A 22,479-nucleotide genomic window follows, 5' to 3' on the forward strand; every position below is an offset into this window, starting at 1 on the left:
GTGTACGTACACACACAGTGTGTACATACACACACTGTGTGTATGTACACACACACAGTGTGTATACACAATAATGTCCACGTTGTTGCTAAGTTCACCATTTAATGGTCCAACACATTGACGGCCTTCAGGCCAGGAAAGTCACAACATGTGCACACGAAGGACGCATTCACGCAAGTAGCCCATGCTCCGTTTTGAAGTTTTAAAATGAAGCGTCTTTGAATTGTGTTGTGTTTTGAATTAGATGATTTTATTTCTTCATTAAAAGCTTGTATCAATTTACATCTGGAAGACTTCATTGAAAAGGACATTTCACCTGAATTTTCTCTCGATGCGGACTTTCACCTGTTTGGGATTGCGGGATCGAGATAAGGCGACATCGAGCTGCTGGCCGTGTGTATGTACACACACACAGTGTGTATACACAATAATGTCCACGTTGTTGCTGAGTTCACGCACCCAAGGGAGGGGGCAATGGAAAATTAATCTAAATCAACTTAAACTCCATCCCCGCTCTGTGACGTCACCACTAGCATGACCTCTTCGGCATGAAGTGCCTACGGGAGGTGTAACTCGCTAGTGACGTCATGTCACCAAGGTATTCACACTCCCCCAAACCCGTCCACGGCGCTCTTCAACATGACGTCACCTCCGCTTGGGTCACCGCCGATATCATTTCAGTGCCAATCCTTATTTGGGCAAAGGTACGCCCAGTGACTGCCGGTTCATTAACATAATGTATTCGTTGAAGCCGTTGAGTGTTTATTGCGACGGGTTCAGCAGCCACGCCCCATCCCTCGACATATGGCCCTGATTCATTAACATAATTTATTAATTTACAGAGCCGCTCATTGTGGGAGGGGCGTGTCTCTTACCCCGGACGTGACGTCATGTTACCTGCTTACGCGCGCGACGTCGCGAGGTAACAGGAGGCTGCTGGTCCGCGCTTGCACTGAAATCCGAGGTGAGAAATTCTCATGGTGGTAGTGGTGGTGGTTGTTGTTGTTTACCAAGGTAGAGCCTCTCTCTCGTAGGGATGTCAGTTGAGTAGCAGCGAGCATGGGAATCGATGTCCAGGTTGGAACTTTACAACGCGGGGCCTAGCCACGCGGGGCCTTGCCTCCTTCCCTCGCCTGATTGCATTCACTTTAATTATCTCGCTTAAGTTTAATTTGTCTTCACCCGGAACGCCACTTTGTAACTTTGTTTTATTGTAAACATTCACGCAGTTTTTATTTTCTTTTGTTACCAGGCCAAGCCCGCTTGAGCTGCTATACCGCTCTTGTTATCAGAAGCGACCTGCCCACAACAACACAAGGTGAGGCTTTGTCAACGTGTGTGAATGTTTTGACTTAAAACTTTGGTGATTGCAGGAATTAATATTCTTGGTTCTTTCGGTAAAGTCACGTAGATAGAAATTAAAATAACAGATAATAAATTAAATGAAAAATAAAAAAATGAAAATGAAGCAAAAAACCCACGACGTTTCGATCGCGACACAAGTGGTCTTTATCTCATTCAATTTAATCTGTTATTTTTATTTTCTATCTACGTGACTTTACTGAAAGAACCAACAATACGTGCGTCAATGTATCTATCGGTCAAAGACGCTAACCGTGTGCCGCTGTTGACTCTGAATGTGTGGAGGGGAACACCTTCACCACGGGGAGAGAGAGACAGAGACACGGATAGCCTCGGCTATGTTGATGATCCTTGATTCATTACTTGGTGAAGTGAGGAAGAATTAATGCTGAGCAGATGAAGGTGGTCAGGCATGGTTCTGGTCACACCACCACCTGTTTTACTCATGGCAGTGTGTGACAGTGTCAAGTTTGTGTATGCAGTAAAGTCTATTAACTCTGTTGAACACGGAGGTTATATCAAAACAATAGTTTATTTGAGTTTTCCTCTGGAACTCTTTATACGAATGGAAACAGGAAGTTAACACAGCACACACATTCAGCTGAAGTCGGAACTGTTCATCCCCAGCATTCAAAGACATAGCATGGATTCACACCTGAGTTGCGATTGAACGTTGATTTATGCATTTCTGCATAACACAATTAGTATTGTTTTCAACACCCTTTGCTATGTCAGCTGAATTTAGCTTTCATAAATATTCCTTTTGTAGTCAGACAGCCGAATTTGTGTGCTTAGAGTTTTGAGTTAACATTCATCTTGAAGATATGAAGGCTTCCAGGCATATTAATGACATTTACCCTCTCACTGTGTCCCATAACAGCCCGTGGAGAGAAACCCTTCAGGTGCACTCTGTGCTGGAAGGCATTTGCACGTTCATCAAATCTGATGAATTTGGGAAACTTTTTCACTACATCATGAATATATTAATAAGTATAGACGTGTAAGTCACGTGTGCATTCCTCTGTGCCTGACGTGTAGATGGTGTGGATATTCTTTTTTTCTGTCTGCAGCTGACGCTTCCTCTGCAGAATTGTTCTGATGGAGCAAAGGCACTCAGCGCAGCTCGGTACGACAAGTCAACAATGCGACCAGCGTGCATACAGCACGGACCGGACTGGAAATCTGACACGGCACCAGAGAACTCACACGGGAGAGAAACCCTTCAAGTGTACTCTGTGCAGGAAGACGTTTTCAGATTCATATAATCTTGTAACACACCAGAGAACACATACGGGAGAGAAACCCTTCAGGTGCACTCTGTGCGGGAAGGCGTTTGCACATTCATCAAATCTTAAAGTACACCAGAGAACACACACGGGAGAGAAACCCTTCAAGTGCAGTGTGTGTGGGAAGACATTTTCAGATTCATGTAATCTTGTAAAACACCAGAGAACACACACTGGAGAGAAACCCTTCAAGTGCAGTGTTTGTGGGAAGGCATTTTCATGGTCATCTGCTCTTAAAAAACACCAGAGAACACACACAGGAGAGAAACCCTTCAAGTGTACTCTGTGCGGCAAGGCGTTTTCAGATTCATGTAATCTTGTAATACACCAGAGAACACACACGGGAGAGAAACCCTTCAAGTGCAGTGTGTGCGTGAAGGCATTTGCACAGTCATCTGCTCTTGTAAAACACCAGAGAACACACACGGGAGTGAAACCCTTCAAGTGTACTCTGTGCGACAAGGCGTTTTCAGATTCATATAATCTTGTAATACACCAGAGAACACACACGGGAGAGAAAGCCTTCAGGTGCACTCTGTGCGGGAAGGTGTTTACAGTTTCACGAAATCTTAAAGTACACCAAAGAACACACACGGGAGAGAAACCCTTCAAGTGCAGTTTGTGCGTGAAGGCATTTGCACAGTCATCCGATCTTGTAAAACACCAGAGAACACACACAGGAGAGAAACCCTTCAAGTGTGCTCTGTGCGGTAAGCCGTTTGCAGATTCATCAAATCTTCGAAGACACCAGAGAACACAAAAGCATCACAAGGAGCAGAGTCGGAGTCTGAAATCAGCTTGTGAAAGTCAAAGTGCCGCAATGAGCCCATCCCTCATGAAACACGAACCGGAAGAAAATCCCAGCTTGGACACTTTAAAGGTATCAGGGTGAAATATGAAGAGGTGATGGTGAAATGTGAAGATGAAGATTCATTTCCAGAATGGGACCTTCACATTGATGAAGGCAACGTGGAGCAGGAGGAGAATTCTGACTGAGGCAGAGTGAGGCAACTCCCAGCAGTTTGTGGAAGTGGAGGAGTGGGTGGACTTCCTCCTAGACAATACAAAGTCAAGTGGAGACCTGGTAGATGTGTAAGCCAGAGACGATGTCGCTACAATAGATGCACCTTTGTCACAGGCCTTTAATGACAAGAACGTGAAGTTGAACACTTTGTGGGCCCATGGGTTGGGTAGATCTCTAACCAGGAGCAAGAGCCAATAAGCTCCCAAGCATTCACTATGTTATAATAATTGCTTTTACACGGTGCTTGCTTAATCGCCTCAGCAACTCGGAGTTTTGTGTCGTACCTCATCACAAACACTCAAAGAGCATCCCCAAGTGGCAGCTGCCCCTGTGTGGCACAAGGTGGTGGCCCTGCACCGGCCTGCATGTGGACAAGAGCCTGTCAGTAGGGGGCGATGATTGATGCGTCATCTCAGTTGTGTAGTTTGTAGGTAATGTTTAGAATTTGCTACATTTTCACTCAGACGCCAGCATGCAATGGCCTACTCGTTTTGAATGACACAATAATATGTTTTACATTCACTGTGAAGCAGACTGTGCAAAAAAAAATCAAAGCTTCTTGTTAATACGATGTAACATGATGCAGTATATTTCACTGCAGTAATCCAATTTTGTTAATATGCCTGTCAATAATTTAGAATGAATACTTGTCTGGTTTTGTGCATACTTGTAACATTTGATCTATAAGGGTCAAACATTGACTAAGTGATGTTAGGACAAAGTGTGTGTGTGTGTTTGAAAGTAACCTGTACAGTGAACTCAGGTGAGACCCGTTGTTCTTGTGATACAGGTCAAATGGTGTTTTTGTGTTCCACGAAGCATCTGGAGCAACTCATTGTCTTTGAAATAGGTCACGCTCGGATCATTCATCAGTTACAAGGCATACCACTTAAAAGTTACACGTATAGGAGGAGGTACATTCTCTGTACACGAATTGTAGTTTTGTCTTACGTGTTGACTTAGATTTTGTCTAACTGGGACTAGAAATGCTCCTTGCTGATTCACGTCTGGATGTTCGTTACCTATCGGTTGTTGAGATGCTGTACACCATTTAATGGTCCAACACATTGACGGCCTTCAGGCCAGGAAAGTCACAACATGTGCACACGAAGGACGCATTCACGCAAGTAGCCCATGCTCCGTTTTGAAGTTTTAAAATGAAGCGTCTTTGAATTGTGTTGTGTTTTGAATTAGATGATTTTATTTCTTCATTAAAAGCTTGTATCAATTTACATCTGGAAGACTTCATTGAAAAGGACATTTCACCTGAATTTTCTCTCGATGCGGACTTTCACCTGTTTGGGATTGCGGGATCGAGATAAGGCGACATCGAGCTGCTGGCCGTGTGTATGTACACACACACAGTGTGTATACACAATAATGTCCACGTTGTTGCTGAGTTCACGCACCCAAGGGAGGGGGCAATGGAAAATTAATCTAAATCAACTTAAACTCCATCCCCGCTCTGTGACGTCACCACTAGCATGACCTCTTCGGCATGAAGTGCCTACGGGAGGTGTAACTCGCTAGTGACGTCATGTCACCAAGGTATTCACACTCCCCCAAACCCGTCCACGGCGCTCTTCAGCATGACGTCACCTCCGCTTGGGTCACCGCCGATATCATTTCAGTGCCAATCCTTATTTGGGCAAAGGTACGCCCAGTGACTGCCGGTTCATTAACATAATGTATTCGTTGAAGCCGTTGAGTGTTTATTGCGACGGGTTCAGCAGCCACGCCCCATCCCTCGACATATGGCCCTGATTCATTAACATAATTTATTCATTTACAGAGCCGCTCATTGTGGGAGGGGCGTGTCTCTTACCCCGGACGTGACGTCATGTTACCTGCTTACGCGCGCGACGTCGCGAGGTAACAGGAGGCTGCTGGTCCGCGCTTGCACTGAAATCCGAGGTGAGAAATTCTCATGGTGGTAGTGGTGGTGGTTGTTGTTGTTTACCAAGGTAGAGCCTCTCTCTCGTAGGGATGTCAGTTGAGTAGCAGCGAGCATGGGAATCGATGTCCAGGTTGGAACTTTACAACGCGGGGCCTAGCCACGCGGGGCCTTGCCTCCTTCCCTCGCCTGATTGCATTCACTTTAATTATCTCGCTTAAGTTTAATTTGTCTTCACCCGGAACGCCACTTTGTAACTTTGTTTTATTGTAAACATTCACGCAGTTTTTATTTTCTTTTGTTACCAGGCCAAGCCCGCTTGAGCTGCTATACCGCTCTTGTTATCAGAAGCGACCTGCCCACAACAACACAAGGTGAGGCTTTGTCAACGTGTGTGAATGTTTTGACTTAAAACTTTGGTGATTGCAGGAATTAATATTCTTGGTTCTTTCGGTAAAGTCACGTAGATAGAAATTAAAATAACAGATAATAAATTAAATGAAAAATAAAAAAATGAAAATGAAGCAAAAAACCCACGACGTTTCGATCGCGACACAAGTGGTCTTTATCTCATTCAATTTAATCTGTTATTTTTATTTTCTATCTACGTGACTTTACTGAAAGAACCAACAATACGTGCGTCAATGTATCTATCGGTCAAAGACGCTAACCGTGTGCCGCTGTTGACTCTGAATGTGTGGAGGGGAACACCTTCACCACGGGGAGAGAGAGACAGAGACACGGATAGCCTCGGCTATGTTGATGATCCTTGATTCATTACTTGGTGAAGTGAGGAAGAATTAATGCTGAGCAGATGAAGGTGGTCAGGCATGGTTCTGGTCACACCACCACCTGTTTTACTCATGGCAGTGTGTGACAGTGTCAAGTTTGTGTATGCAGTAAAGTCTATTAACTCTGTTGAACACGGAGGTTATATCAAAACAATAGTTTATTTGAGTTTTCCTCTGGAACTCTTTATACGAATGGAAACAGGAAGTTAACACAGCACACACATTCAGCTGAAGTCGGAACTGTTCATCCCCAGCATTCAAAGACATAGCATGGATTCACACCTGAGTTGCGATTGAACGTTGATTTATGCATTTCTGCATAACACAATTAGTATTGTTTTCAACACCCTTTGCTATGTCAGCTGAATTTAGCTTTCATAAATATTCCTTTTGTAGTCAGACAGCCGAATTTGTGTGCTTAGAGTTTTGAGTTAACATTCATCTTGAAGATATGAAGGCTTCCAGGCATATTAATGACATTTACCCTCTCACTGTGTCCCATAACAGCCCGTGGAGAGAAACCCTTCAGGTGCACTCTGTGCTGGAAGGCATTTGCACGTTCATCAAATCTGATGAATTTGGGAAACTTTTTCACTACATCATGAATATATTAATAAGTATAGACGTGTAAGTCACGTGTGCATTCCTCTGTGCCTGACGTGTAGATGGTGTGGATATTCTTTTTTTCTGTCTGCAGCTGACGCTTCCTCTGCAGAATTGTTCTGATGGAGCAAAGGCACTCAGCGCAGCTCGGTACGACAAGTCAACAATGCGACCAGCGTGCATACAGCACGGACCGGACTGGAAATCTGACACGGCACCAGAGAACTCACACGGGAGAGAAACCCTTCAAGTGTACTCTGTGCAGGAAGACGTTTTCAGATTCATATAATCTTGTAACACACCAGAGAACACATACGGGAGAGAAACCCTTCAGGTGCACTCTGTGCGGGAAGGCGTTTGCACATTCATCAAATCTTAAAGTACACCAGAGAACACACACGGGAGAGAAACCCTTCAAGTGCAGTGTGTGTGGGAAGACATTTTCAGATTCATGTAATCTTGTAAAACACCAGAGAACACACACTGGAGAGAAACCCTTCAAGTGCAATGTTTGTGGGAAGGCATTTTCATGGTCATCTGCTCTTAAAAAACACCAGAGAACACACACAGGAGAGAAACCCTTCAAGTGTACTCTGTGCGGCAAGGCGTTTTCAGATTCATGTAATCTTGTAATACACCAGAGAACACACACGGGAGAGAAACCCTTCAAGTGCAGTGTGTGCGTGAAGGCATTTGCACAGTCATCTGCTCTTGTAAAACACCAGAGAACACACACGGGAGTGAAACCCTTCAAGTGTACTCTGTGCGACAAGGCGTTTTCAGATTCATATAATCTTGTAATACACCAGAGAACACACACGGGAGAGAAAGCCTTCAGGTGCACTCTGTGCGGGAAGGTGTTTACAGTTTCACGAAATCTTAAAGTACACCAAAGAACACACACGGGAGAGAAACCCTTCAAGTGCAGTTTGTGCGTGAAGGCATTTGCACAGTCATCCGATCTTGTAAAACACCAGAGAACACACACAGGAGAGAAACCCTTCAAGTGTGCTCTGTGCGGTAAGCCGTTTGCAGATTCATCAAATCTTCGAAGACACCAGAGAACACAAAAGCATCACAAGGAGCGGAGTCGGAGTCTGAAATCAGCTTGTGAAAGTCAAAGTGCCGCAATGAGCCCATCCCTCATGAAACACGAACCGGAAGAAAATCCCAGCTTGGACACTTTAAAGGTATCAAGGTGAAATATGAAGAGGTGATGGTGAAATGTGAAGATGAAGATTCATTTCCAGAATGGGACCTTCACATTGATGAAGGCAACGTGGAGCAGGAGGAGAATTCTGACTGAGGCAGAGTGAGGCAACTCCCAGCAGTTTGTGGAAGTGGAGGAGTGGGTGGACTTCCTCCTAGACAATACAAAGTCAAGTGGAGACCTGGTAGATGTGTAAGCCAGAGATGATGTCGCTACAATAGATGCACCTTTGTCACAGGCCTTTAATGACAAGAACGTGAAGTTGAACACTTTGTGGGCCCATGGGTTGGGTAGATCTCTAACCAGGAGCAAGAGCCAATAAGCTCCCAAGCATTCACTATGTTATAATAATTGCTTTTACACGGTGCTTGCTTAATCGCCTCAGCAACTCGGAGTTTTGTGTCGTACCTCATCACAAACACTCAAAGAGCATCCCCAAGTGGCAGCTGCCCCTGTGTGGCACAAGGTGGTGGCCCTGCACCGGCCTGCATGTGGACAAGAGCCTGTCAGTAGGGGGCGATGATTGATGCGTCATCTCAGTTGTGTAGTTTGTAGGTAATGTTTAGAATTTGCTACATTTTCACTCAGACGCCAGCATGCAATGGCCTACTCGTTTTGAATGACACAATAGTATGTTTTACATTCACTGTGAAGCAGACTGTGCAAAAAAAAATCAAAGCTTCTTGTTAATACGATGTAACATGATGCAGTATATTTCACTGCAGTAATCCAATTTTGTTAATATGCCTGTCAATAATTTAGAATGAATACTTGTCTGGTTTTGTGCATACTTGTAACATTTGATCTATAAGGGTCAAACATTGACTAAGTGATGTTAGGACAAAGTGTGTGTGTGTGTTTGAAAGTAACCTGTACAGTGAACTCAGGTGAGACCCGTTGTTCTTGTGATACAGGTCAAATGGTGTTTTTGTGTTCCACGAAGCATCTGGAGCAACTCATTGTCTTTGAAATAGGTCACGCTCGGATCATTCATCAGTTACAAGGCATATCACTTAAAAGTTACACGTATAGGAGGAGGTACATTCTCTGTACACGAATTGTAGTTTTGTCTTACGTGTTGACGTAGATTTTGTCTAACTGGGACTAGAAATGCTCCTTGCTGATTCACGTCTGGATGTTCGTTACCTATCGGTTGAAGCAAACCCCACTGCTGTTGTTGAGACGCTGTGCACCATTTAATGGTCCAACACATTGACGGCCTTCAGGCCAGGAAAGTCACAACATGTGCACACGAAGGACGCATTCACGCAAGTAGCCCATGCTCCGTTTTGAAGTTTTAAAATGAAGCGTCTTTGAATTGTGTTGTGTTTTGAATTAGATGATTTTATTTCTTCATTAAAAGCTTGTATCAATTTACATCTGGAAGACTTCATTGAAAAGGACATTTCACCTGAATTTTCTCTCGATGCGGACTTTCACCTGTTTGGGATTGCGGGATCGAGATAAGGCGACATCGAGCTGCTGGCCGTGCGAGAAGACCGCCGTCCGCAGATCGATTCCAACGTAATCGAACGTCTGTCCCTGCGCCTCCGTCGTCCATGCAGGGGGTGCGTAGGTTTGCAGCGCCCCCTGCATGAAAACAACGGAAAGTGCAGCGCTCATCACAGATATAGTTGTGCGCTTATATTTAAAATGTTATTCTTTTATAAGGTGATGTTGAAATCGAAAAGTGTTTGGCCAGTTGATGATTTCAATCAGATTGATTCATTTATTATGCACCACATATCTGAGCTTTTGTGGTCCTGTTGAGCTAAAGTTGGAAAAAGTCTGTGACTATAACTTCGCTCAATATTGTAAACGTGTTTCTATTATTTAGTTATTGTTTAATACAAACTACTTCAGATAATGGGTTTCAAGATGTACTTGAATGGCACATTCGTTGTTCCGGTGTTTAATGGCTTGGACGTCATGGCAAATGGCTTCCATCGATGTGGAAGTCAATGTTGGATGATAATTTGACATTACGGTGTTGATTTGGAGTAGATTGTTTAACTGTTGCATACCGGGTGGTGAAATGCTTTCCCGAGTACCTGAACTGTTTGACCAAGTGAATTCATGAAGAGTTCGATACCAGTTTGAGCGTTAATATTCTTGCGGAACAACAAAGGTCTGATATTTTAAAGATTCCTGATCGTACGTTTAATGCGACAATGTTCACGGGGAACACGTGTGGAGGAGAGTTCCGGGTGAAGTCTCCCCTTACCTGGCAACCATGGTGGCTGTCCGCTGATCACTCTCGCTCCGTCACAGCTACGAGCTGTAGGGACGGGATTCTCCACCCTGGCGCTGTTTTAATTCACAGCACCAAGACTGGAGAGCCTCATCCCTGCAGTTCCCTCCTGTTGTGCCGCATCATTTACCGCGTAACGAGGCAATGTTTTCATGAGCAGTGCGTTCCACTACACACCCACACGAGCGAACCATGTGCAACAGTGTGCGTACATACAGACACGAACAAACACCCGGGTGCACATACACACACGAGCGCTTACTTGCAAACACGGACGAGTGGAGATGCACGCACGAGTGTGGTCACCACCTGGCTAGCTACACTAGTCACGTGATAACTAGTATACTAAACTATACACTACACTATACACTACACTACTATACACTACACTATACTAAACACTATTATACACTACAGTATACACTACACTATACACTACTATACAATACACTATTATACACTACACTATACACTTATACACTACAATATGCACTACTTTACACTACACTATACACTACTATACACTACACTATTATACACTACACTATACACTTATACACTACACTATACACTATTATACACTACACTACTATACAATACACTATTATACACTACACTATACACTTATACACTACAATATACACTACAATATGCACTACTATACACTACACTATACACTACACACTACTATACACTACACTATACACTACACTATACACTACACTATACACTACACTATACACTAAGCTATACACTACACCATACAATACACTACACTACTATACACTACACTACTATACACTACACTACTATACACTACACTACTATACACTACACTACTATACACTACACTATACACTACTATACACTACACTACTATACACTACACTACTATACGCCACACTATACACTACTACACATTAGTGCTGCACTAGTCCCCAAACTGCAAAGACAAAGGCTCCCCAATGTAGACTGACGCATCCACAGACCCACACGTGGACCCACGGACTCGCACAGAAACCCACGGACTCATCGACTCCCACTGGGCGTGCGCTGTTAGCGAGCACCGGTGAGAGTCGCAATGGAACAACACCAGGGGCTGGTGTGGACAGAACCACGGCTGGCCACTCGTCTCTCAAATTCTGATGTTAGCACCCCCACCCACCTCACCACCTTATTAATTATGGCTGAGTCCACCTAAGTGACGCTCAGGACTGCTTCAGGTCAGGGGCCGACCTTAAATGACGTCACGCGATTTTAGAGGATTTTTTACCCCCCCCCCCCCCACATCGTCACATGACGTCACAAAAAGTCAGACCCCCCCTCAAATATGACGTCACAAAGCTCTGCCCACCCCCCCCAAAAATATATAAAACATGCTTCAAATCGCTTTAAACTATTGTCATTGTAGTGCGTAGTTAATGTGGCGCTGCACTCTGATGTAGGTAGAAAACATTACGAAGTCTAAGTAGAACGTGTTTATATTTATTTAAAGTTGCGCAATTTGATGTGACGTCACTTTTCTCAACCCCCCCCCCCCCTTGTCACATCGTCACAAACCTCTGAGCCCGCGCCCCCCCCTCTAGGTGCGTGACATCATTCACGGACGGCCCCTAATTGTCGCTGGTATTGGCCGTGAGTGGCGCAGCGCCGCTAACCACTACGCCGTGATGGTGCCCTTACCTGCATGAATGGAGACGCGGTCAGACGATGGGTGAGCCATTGGTGCGGGCAGGACGAGTGATCTCGGGCGTACCTCCTGACGTGGAAGGCGAGGGAGGTCGGAGTGCGCGTGTGAAGAGAGACGGCAAGGGGCGGGAGGAGAGGGGGGCGATCGGACGGAGCGGAAGCAGGAGGACGAGGGCAGGAGAGGCAGCGGAGCCGTGGAGGAGTCTGGGCGCGCTTTATGGTGAAAGTTGACGTGGATGCACGCTGCAGAAGAGAAGAAAATCTTCACGCTCGGCGTCACACACAGCCAGACGTAGCTCACCTCATCCGTCTTGCTGACGATGTGTAGGACGACTAGACTCTGATTGTCTTGTAGCTCTGTGGAAAGAAGGAGAGGTATCTTGGGTCAAACAAGGCCCTCTGCCACCGGTGTGGGCGGGGGGGGGGGGGGTACCCTAGTGCAGGGCTGAGCGTGGGAGTGAGTCGAGGGGAGGGTGAGTGGTGGTTGACATGAATTTGAATTCTTATACATGCTATGTATTGTAACATTTATTGTCGTATGGGTTTACATATGGTAGAACATATAGGCTATTAGACGAGGACCAATTCAGTGGTAACATCGTTAACACGGACCCACATCGTCATCAGGGACCCACATCGTCAACAGGGATGCTTGCCTCGTCAGTAGAGACCCACATCAAAAGGGACGCTCACCTCTTTAATCTGGACCCATATCATCAATCGGGACCCACATCGTCAACAGTGACCCACAACATGAATATGGACACTCACCTCGTCAGTAGGGACCCACATCGTCAACAGTGACCCACAACATGAATATGTTCACGTTTTTGTTTGTTGCGGTTGCACCCGAGTCAAGGGCCGCACGGCTCACAGGGCTCTACACCTAACACATGAAACTTAAATTAAACTGAAGACGACGTCTCGCCAGCATGCGTCTATCCTCCACACGTGGCTTCTGTCACGCGACTTCCACGATTTCGCCTGAGAGTCTCCCGCCGCGTGCCCCCATAGCTCTTCTCCATCGGTCGCTCGACTGGCGTAGATCATTCATCCGCGTGGGCCACGTGGTCAAAGAAGAAGTTGGTACCAGCCAAGGCAGCACAACGCCAGTAACACAGACTCATGTTAATGGTCGATAAGTGTGAAGTACAGTACGTCATAACCCACTAATTTCAAATGTTTTGCCCCATAATTCGTTGCTATTGGTCACATAAAGAACTTGGAATTGCTAATGCTGTGTCACCTCAGGTTCTAAGGCAAAGTGAAATGTCAGCTCTGGGCCGGTCAAGGACACCATTTCTGGGATGAAACTATCTCACATTCACGACACGTGATAAAGCATATAAGCAGTATGCACTGCTGTAACCTTAGCAGGTACCACCACAGTCAGTATGCACTGCTGTAGTGAAAGCAGGTCCCACCACAGTATGCACTGCTGTGGTGAAAGCAGGTACCACCACAGTATGCACTGATGTAATTATAGCAGGTACCACTAGTCAGTATGCCTGCTGTAATCATAGCAGGTACCACCACAGCAGTATGCACTGCTGTTATAGCATAAAAAATATAACGATACTATCATAGAATGTTAACTAAACGAGCATATATTTTTAACTAATTTAGGATAAACATTAAACTTAATGAGTATGGATAAATAAACTACATTAGCATACAGATTAAAATTAATTAGCATACCAAAATTAGCATAGGACAACCGTTGACCAATCGCTGCGCACCATCGCCGGAGACGCGCCCAGGTTTGCCTCTCGACCAATCGGATCGCTGGCCCTCCCCCCCTCCCCACTTTGGCACGCGGCGACCAATCAGATCGCGGGAGAACGCTACCATTTTTAATGCCCTACACGCTGAACGCTGCGCGCCCATGTGCGTGTTTAGTTTTGTTTTAATTATTTTAATCATTAAAGTTCGCGAGTGTCAAGGTAAGCTACGTTGACTTTTTTAAAAATAATTTTCTCAAGAGAACCGTTGTTGCTGCTGCTGCTGTTGTTGTGAAAGGCCCGGTACACCCTGAGGCCTTGCCTAGTCTAGGACAGCCTTGATGTCACGTGGGTCCACACTCTTTGCGTCTTTCGGTAGAAAATAAAATTAATTTAATTTTATACCTAAATTTAATTAACATTTATAATTAATTTAATAAAAATGTATTTTATACTTAAGTATTTTTTTTTCTAAATGAATGAGTATTTTTTTATAATTTAAATTTAATTAAAATTAAAATTATTTTATTGTATACCTACGTTAAATTTAATTAAATTTTATTTAATTTCATACCTACGTTAAATTAAATTGATTTTTTTAATAAATGTATTTTATTTAAATTACATTTATTTTATTTAATGCCTACGTTCAATTTAATTTTTAAAATTAATTACATTTTTAAAATTAATTACATTTATTTAAATTAATTTTATTTTATACCTACGTTAAATTAAATTTATTTAAATTTGTTATTTCATACCTACACATGTACAGTCATTTTAACTGCTCTGACTGCTACAAGCTAAGTGCGGCCTGGAAGCGTATTATTAAGTAATACATTTTACAATTACAATTCCTTATAGAGGTACCCCATACTAATGAACTGACTACGTATCTATATAATTAAAAGACCGCACGCAGATATCGCAAAAGCGGACCCCGTTGTCAATGATATAATTCAATACGTCACCAAAGACGACACAATTTTAATTTGACCCCCGGGTCTGATCGCGTTAACTGTGCAGGTGGCGGGTCGAGAGGTTACTTGCACGTGTGTGCAGCTTGTTGAATATTGACGTGTGATGACTTGTGGAGAGGAAGAATGATGATGATGGCGATGCAAGTCTTGAAGTCTGACGTTCTCCGAGTTGTGTAGCCTACCGCGTGCGACTTTGGGGATTGCCTAATGTAATTTTAGTTTCCTCTGTGGAACTTTTTATTTTGTTGATTCTAGCGATGTAACTAATGTAGGGCGGGCTTGGGAGCGGCGTTGACGATGTGTTTTGGCGTTGCACCAACCAGCACCTTTGCATTCAGAAGTTGGAGGTGCTTTGATTGTTACAGCGAGAGGTGGAATCGTCACCGCCATCGTCATGGGTTTAAGTGGGCACGGAGCCCGTCAAGGGAATGGGTAGGTAGAGGAATGGGGTTGGAGAGTATGCACAACTTGCAGTTCTAGTCATTTCAACAATTTATGGGCATGCGCATCATTAACAGTATCCTGATTGATGAGCAAAACAAAATCATGAATCTATTGTCATAAATGAGTCCGAAATATCAATAGTCATGCTCAAAACCGCATTCCTATTGTTATAAAAAATAATTGAACCCCCATTCATGATGACGATTCCAATATCGTCATTATGATGCTCAGAATGACACATATTCTCAGAATCATGAACATTTATTAAAACAGCAGTGTGCTGAAAATGCTCGTTTAACAATTTCAACATGTACACAATCAATTCCAAGATTCTAATAAAAGTAAGTCCTATGCATCGTGGTGTTTTCATGCTTATATATTATTGCGCGCCCCCCCCAAAAAAATATACAAAAGTGTATTTGTATAATATTTGCACGGTGTACAATCTGGAAATTTCCCACATGGCAAATTTCAAGCTTAGTGCGTGTCGGGAAGTACGCTAAACATTTTGAACAGACGCACACATTCACAACTTTGCCTTTGGTATATATGGAGATTAGTAATAAATTGTTAATTTAACTACTTTCAAGTTGACGGATTGGAAATAGGAATAGCACTGGCTCACCACGGGGCTTATCGCGTGGTATCTGGGCACTTTATTTGAAACGTAAACCCCACAGTTTGTGAGTACAATTCCTCGCAAGTTGCGTCCACAGACAGAGACAGACAGACAATGAGGTTTCTAGGTAAGAGTAAGAAATGAATCTACGTGTCGAGAGACGAGAGAGCCAAGAGGTCACCTCGGGAGACGGGGCGGCGCGTCAACCTTAGTCACGTGACTGAAGGAGTGTGGGCGTGCCGTGCGTACGTGTGTGTACTGTGTGTGTGTCCCGTGCGTGTGTGTACCGTGTGTGTGTACTGTGTGTGTGTACTGTGTGAGTGTGTACTGTGTGTGTGTGTACCGTGCGTGTGTGTACTGTGTGTGTGTGTACTGTGTATGTGTGTAACGTGCGTGTGTGTACCGTGCGTGTGTGTGTGTACTGTGTGTGTGTACTGTGTGTGTGTACTGTGTGTGTGTAACGTGTGTGTGTACTGTGTGTGTGTGCACCGTGTGTGTGTGTACTGCGTGCGTGTGTGTGTGTACTGTGTGTGTACTGTGTGTGTGTGTGTAACGTGTGTGTGTAACGTGTGTGGTGGTAGTCTAGCGGTTAGTGCACTGTACTACGAACATAACGACCCGAGTTTGATTCCCGCTCACAGCCAACACCCAGTGACGATTATTTGAACCGGTTCTGGGCCTCCCCTAGGTCGACTCAGCCTAAAATGTGTGTGTGTACGTACACTACACACACACACAGTGTGTATGTACACACAATAATGTCCACGTTGTTGTTGCTGAGTTCACGCACCCAAGGGAGGGGGCAATGGAAAATGAATCTAAATCAACTTAAACTCCATCCCCGCTCTGTGACGTCACCACTCAGCATGACCTCATCGGCATGAAGTGCCAGCGGGAGGTGTACCTCGCTAGTGACGTCATGTCACCAAGGTATTCACACTCCCCCAACCCCGTCCACTGCGCTCTTGAGCGTGACGTCACCTCCCCTTGGGTCACTGCAGATATCAATCCAGTGGCAATCCTTATTTGGGCAAAGCTACGCCCAGTGACGGCGGTTCATTAACATTATGTATCCGTTGAAGCCGTCGGGTTTAGCAGCCACGCCCCATCCCTCGACATATGGCCAGTTAACATTAACATAATTTATTCAGTTACAGAGCCGCTCATTATGGAAGGGGCGTGTCTCTTACCCCGGAAGTGACGTCTCGTTACCTGCTTACCCGCGTGACGTCGTGAGGTAACAGGAGGCTGCCGATCCGCGCTTGCACTGAAATCCGAGGTGAGATTCTCATGGTGGTGGTGGTGGTTGTTGTTTACCAAGGTAGAGCCTCTCTCGTAGGGATGTCAATTGAGTAGCAGCGAGCATGGGAATCGATGTCCAGGTTGGAACTTTACAACGCGGGGCCTAGCCACGCGGGGCCTTGCCTCCTGCCCTCGCCTGATTGCATTCACTTTAATTATCTCGCTTAAGTTTAATTTGTCTTCACCCGGCTCGCCACTTTGTAACTTTGTTTTATTGTAAATATTCACGCAGTTTTTATTTTTTCACCAGGCCAAGCCCGCTTGAGCTGCTATACCGCTCTTGTTATCAGAAGCGACCTGCCCACAACAACACAAGGTGAGACTTTGTCAACGTGTGTGAATGTTTTGACTTAAAACTTTGGTGACTGCAGGAATTAATATTCTTGGTTCTTTCGGTAAAGTCACGTAGATAGAAAATTAAATGAAAATAACAATAAAAATGAATGTAAATAAAGCAAAAAAACTCACGTCGTTTTGATCGCAACACAAGTAGTCTTTATTTAATGTAATTGTATTATCAATTATTGTTATTTTCCATCTACGTAACTTTACTGAAATAAACAAGAATACATGTGTCAATGTCTATCGGTCAAAGACGCTATACGGAGAGACGCGCAAACTCCAAATATACAGCAGGCGTCAGGGTCGGAATCGAACCCACGACTTCCTGTATACCAGGTGAGGTAGTTAACATCTCACCACGGAGAGAGACACGCAAACTACAGTTAGCCTCAGCTATGTTCGTTGATCCTCAATTACTTGGTGGAGTGAGGAAGCATTCATGCCAAGCAGATGAAGGTGGCCAGGCGTGATTCTAGACAAGCCACCGCCTGTTTACCCAGTGGCAGTGTACAGTTTGTGTTTGCAGTAACGTCTATTAACTCTGTTGAACATGGAGGTTATTACGTAACAATAGTTTACTTTTGTTTTCCTCTGGAACTCTTTATAAGAATGGAAACAGGAGGTGAACACAGTACGCACATGCAGCTGAAATCGGAACTGTTCATCCCAGCATTCAAGGACATCTGAGCCTGGATTCACACCTCTAAGTTGCGATTGAACATTAATTTATGCATTACACAAATGGTATTGTTTTCAACACCCTTTGCTATGTCAGCTGAATTTAGCTCTCATAAAAATTCCTTTTGTAGCCAGACAGCCGAAATTGTGTGCTCGGAGTTTTGGGTGAACATTCAATTTGAAGATACGAGGGCTTCCAGGCATGTTTATGACCATTTGCCCTCTTATTGTGTGCCATAACAGCCCTGTGATGAATTTGGGAAACTTTTTCACTGCATCATGAATATATGAATAAGTATAGACGTGTAAGTCACATGTTAATGTATATATGCATTCCTCTGTGCCTCAATACTGACGTGTAGATGGTGTGGATATTATTTTTTTCTGTCTGCAGCCGACGCTTCCTCTGACGCTTCCTCCGCAGAATTGGTTTGATGGAGCAAATGCACTCAGCGCAGCTCGGTATGACAAGTCAACAATGCGACCAGCGTGCATACAGCACGGATCGGACTGGAAATTTGACACAGCACCAGAGAACTCACACAGGAGAGAAACCCTTCAAGTGCAGTGTGTGTGACAAGGCATTTTCACGGTCATCTGCTTTTAAAAGACACCAGAGAACACACGGGAGAGAAACCCTTGAAGTGCAGTGTGTGTGGGGAGGCATTTTCACAGTCATTTAATCTTAAAAGACACCAGAGAACACACACGGGAGAGAAACCCTTCAAGTGCAGTGTGTCTGGGAAGGCATTTGCATGGCCATCAGTTTTTCAGACCCACCAGAGAACTCACACAGGAGAGAAACCCTTCAAGTGCACTGAGTGTGGGAAGGCATTTTCACATTCATCAAATCTGCAAAAACACCAGAGAACACACACGGGAGATAAACCCTTCAAGTGCACTGTGTGTGGGAAGGCGTTTGCACATTCATTAAGTCTGCAAAGACACCAGAGAACACACACGGGAGAGAAACCCTTCAGGTGCACTGTGTGTGGGAAGGCGTTTGCACATTCATCAAGTCTGCAAAGACACCAGAGTACACACACGGGAGAGAAACCCTTCAGGTGCACTGTGTGTGGGAAGGCATTTTCACAGTCAACTGTTCTTAAAAAACATCAGAGAACACACAGGAGAGAAACCATTCAAGTGCACTGTGTGTGGGAAGGCATTTTCACTGTCATCTGTTCTTAAAAAACACCAGAGAATACACACAGGAGAGAAACCCTTCAGGTGCTTTTTGTGCGGGATGATGTTTGCACAGTCATCACATCTTCAAGTACACGAGAGAACACACACGGGAGAGAAACCCTTCAAGTGCACTCTGTGCGGGAAGGCGTTTTCACAGTCACCACATCTTAAAGTACACCAGAGAACACACACGGGAGAGAAACCCTTCAAGTGCAGTGTGTGTGGGAAGGCGTTTGCACAGTCATCTCCTCTTGTAACACACCAGAGAATACACACAGGAGAGAAACCCTTGAGGTCCACTCTGCAGGAAGGCGTTTGCACATTCATAAAATCTTCAAGTACACCAGAGAATACAGAAGCATCAGAAGATCTGCAAGGAGTAGAGTCTGAAATCAGCTTGTGAAAGTCAAAGTGCCGCAATAAGCCCATCCCTCATGAAACACGAACCGGAAGAAAATCCCAGCTTGGACACTTTTAAAGGTATCAAGGTGAAATATGAAGAGGTGATGGTGAAATATGAAGAGGTGATGGTGAAGAGGGAAGAGGTGATGGTGAAATGTGAAGATGAAGATTCAACTCCAAAATCGGACCTTCACATTGATGGAGGCAACGTGAAGCCAGAGGTGAATTCTGACTGAGGCAGAGCGAGGCAACTCCCAGCAATTCATGGAAGTGGAGGTGTGTGTGGACTTGCTCCTAGACAATACAAAGTCAAATGGAGACCCGGTAGATGTGTAAGCTTGAGACGGTCGCTACAATAGATGCACCTTTGTCATAGGCCTTTAATGACAAGAACGTGAAGTTGAACACTCAATTCCTAGGTTCAACCTGCAGAGTAAGAGCGAGCGGCCAGTCTTTGTGGACCCGTGGATTGTGGAGATCTCTGACCAGGAGTGAGAGCCAAGAAGCCCCCAAGCATTCACTATGTTATAATAATTGCATTTACACGGTGCTTGCTTAATCGCCTCGGCAACTCGGAGTTTCGTATCTCGTCTGAAACACTCGAAGAGCATCCCCAAGTAGCAGCTGCCCCTGTGTGGCACAAGGTGGTGGCCCTGCACCGGCCTGCATTTATTTTTTCCGCCTGAGGACGACCGCTTGTGTTACGAGCGAATCATAACGTCGTGATCTATTATTATTTGTTCTACCTACGTGACTTTACTGAAAGAACCAAAGAGTATTTGAACAAGAGGCTGTCAGTAGGGGGCGATGATTGATGTTTCATCTCAGTTGTGTAATTTGTCGCTAATGTTTAGAATTCGCCAGCATGCAATGGCCTACTCGTTTTGAATGACACAATAGTATGTTTTACATCCACTGTTACGCAGACGGTGCATATTTTTTTAAATAGCTTTTTAATCAGATGTTATCTGATGCAGTAGATTTCACTGCAGTAATTAAATTTTGTTAAAATTCCTGTCAATAATTTAGAATGAACATCTTCTTTGGTTCTTTCGGTAAAGTCACGTAGAATGAGAATAAAATAATAAATTAATAAAATTTAATATCAATAAAATTCTCACGACGTTTCGGCCACAACACAAGTGGCCTTCAGGTGAAAGGAACAAACCCGTCGGGACGACAGAGCTTCAATGTACGTTAAGATTCGTAGCGTCTTTTAAGCTGGTTTAGAGAAGTGAGGCACCTTGACAAAGGGGTTTACATATTAAACAGGAGAATTTAGCATTGAAATAGCTGAGTGATTAGCTTGTGACTGGTCATAGAAATAGACTGGTCTTGTAAATTGGTTTATTGTGTTATTTTATTTATTCATTATTTTATTCTCATTCTACGTGACTTAAGATGAATCCTTGCAGTCACGAAAGCTTTAAATCGAAATTTAGAATGAACACTTGTCTGATTTTGTGTGTACATGCATCACTTTATTTTTTATAAGGGTTAAACATTGAGTGGCTCATTGAACCATCAGGTCTCTTTTTAATTAGGACATCCAAAAAAGGTAGCTTGCCATCTTTTTCGACTTCCATGGTAAATCTGATGGCTGGGTGTATGGAATTGATGTGGTCGAAGAATTGGTCTAGAGCAAGCTACCTTTTTTGAATGTCCTAATTAAAAAGAGACCTGATGGTTCAATGAGCCACTCTGTCTACAGGAAAGCTACCCATACGGATGCTTATCTGAAACAGGATTTCCACCACCATCCATCACAGAAGAATTCTCTCATCAAGACTCTGTATCATAGAGCCCAATGCATATCCGACCAGGAACACATAGGCAGTGAACTCAAGCACGTACACCAAGCTCTTAAGGCTAATGGTTACTCCGACTAAACAATCCGCAAAGCTATCACTCAAACCATGAAGAAGGACCCTCTTGAGGAGCCTTTCAAAACCATCACTTTACCCTACATTGCGGGGATCACAAAAAAGATCTCCAAAATCTTGAATAAACACAAGATCCAGGCCCGGTTCAACACATTACATAAAATCCGTGATCTGGTTCCGTCTGTAAAAGATGTGATTCCGGACATACAATACCCCGGTGTCTACAAACTAAGTTGCCTCTGTGGTAGTAGTTACATTGGAGAAACCAAACGCCATGTCTCGGACCGCATTCGTGAACACAAAGCAGACCTTAAACACGGTAGGACCAACACCTCGGCCGTGGCAGATCATTGTTATAATTCAGTAGGCTCACATGACATTGACGTTCTTTGTAAGCCATCTGGCTACCATGAGAGATTCGTTCATGAGGCTATCCACATATACAAGCACAGAGACAATTTCAACCGAGAAGATGGATTCTGGCTTAGCAATCATTGGAAAGATTTGATAAACCATTTCAGGTCTTAATTGATTGTTCACGCTTACAGTGGCTTTCAGACAGCATACATAAAAAAAGTTCGTCTCCCCCCTCCTCTTTTCAGAACATAGATGGACTAGTCCTTCTAAATAAACTGCCAAATCGCTGCGCGTGGCGCTAACGTTTTTTTATAAATAAATACACCGTTTAAAAATAAATAAATTTATGCAAACCGACACACCTGATGACGACCGTTTGTGTTATGGTCGAAACGTCGTGAGAATTTTTATTGTTTTATATATATTTTATTATTTTGTTGTTTCCCTTCAACG

General features: G+C 44.1%; 1 protein-coding gene across 1 annotated transcript; it reads left to right on the forward strand.

The window, feature by feature from the left end:
* The first annotated feature begins 2,451 nt into the window (after positions 1–2,451).
* On the forward strand, positions 2,452–4,979 carry LOC142908857 (uncharacterized). The gene has a single exon (XM_076059498.1). The coding sequence runs from the start codon at positions 2,461–2,463 to the stop codon at positions 3,538–3,540; it is 1,080 nt and encodes a 359-aa protein (XP_075915613.1). The 5' UTR covers positions 2,452–2,460; the 3' UTR covers positions 3,541–4,979.
* Positions 4,980–22,479: the final 17,500 nt, after the last annotated feature.

Source organism: Petromyzon marinus, unplaced genomic scaffold (assembly GCF_048934315.1).
Source record: "Petromyzon marinus isolate PM22_M1 ecotype Great Lakes invasive population unplaced genomic scaffold, UKy_Petmar_22M1.pri1.0 PM_G_Scaffold_105, whole genome shotgun sequence".
Classification (NCBI taxonomy): Eukaryota; Metazoa; Chordata; class Hyperoartia; order Petromyzontiformes; family Petromyzontidae; genus Petromyzon; species Petromyzon marinus.

What these genes read in the sequence shown, in the direction of transcription:
- LOC142908857 (XM_076059498.1), top strand. Translation starts at nt 2,461, where the DNA reads ATGGAGCAAAGGCACTCAGCGCAGCTCGGTACGACAAGTCAACAATGC.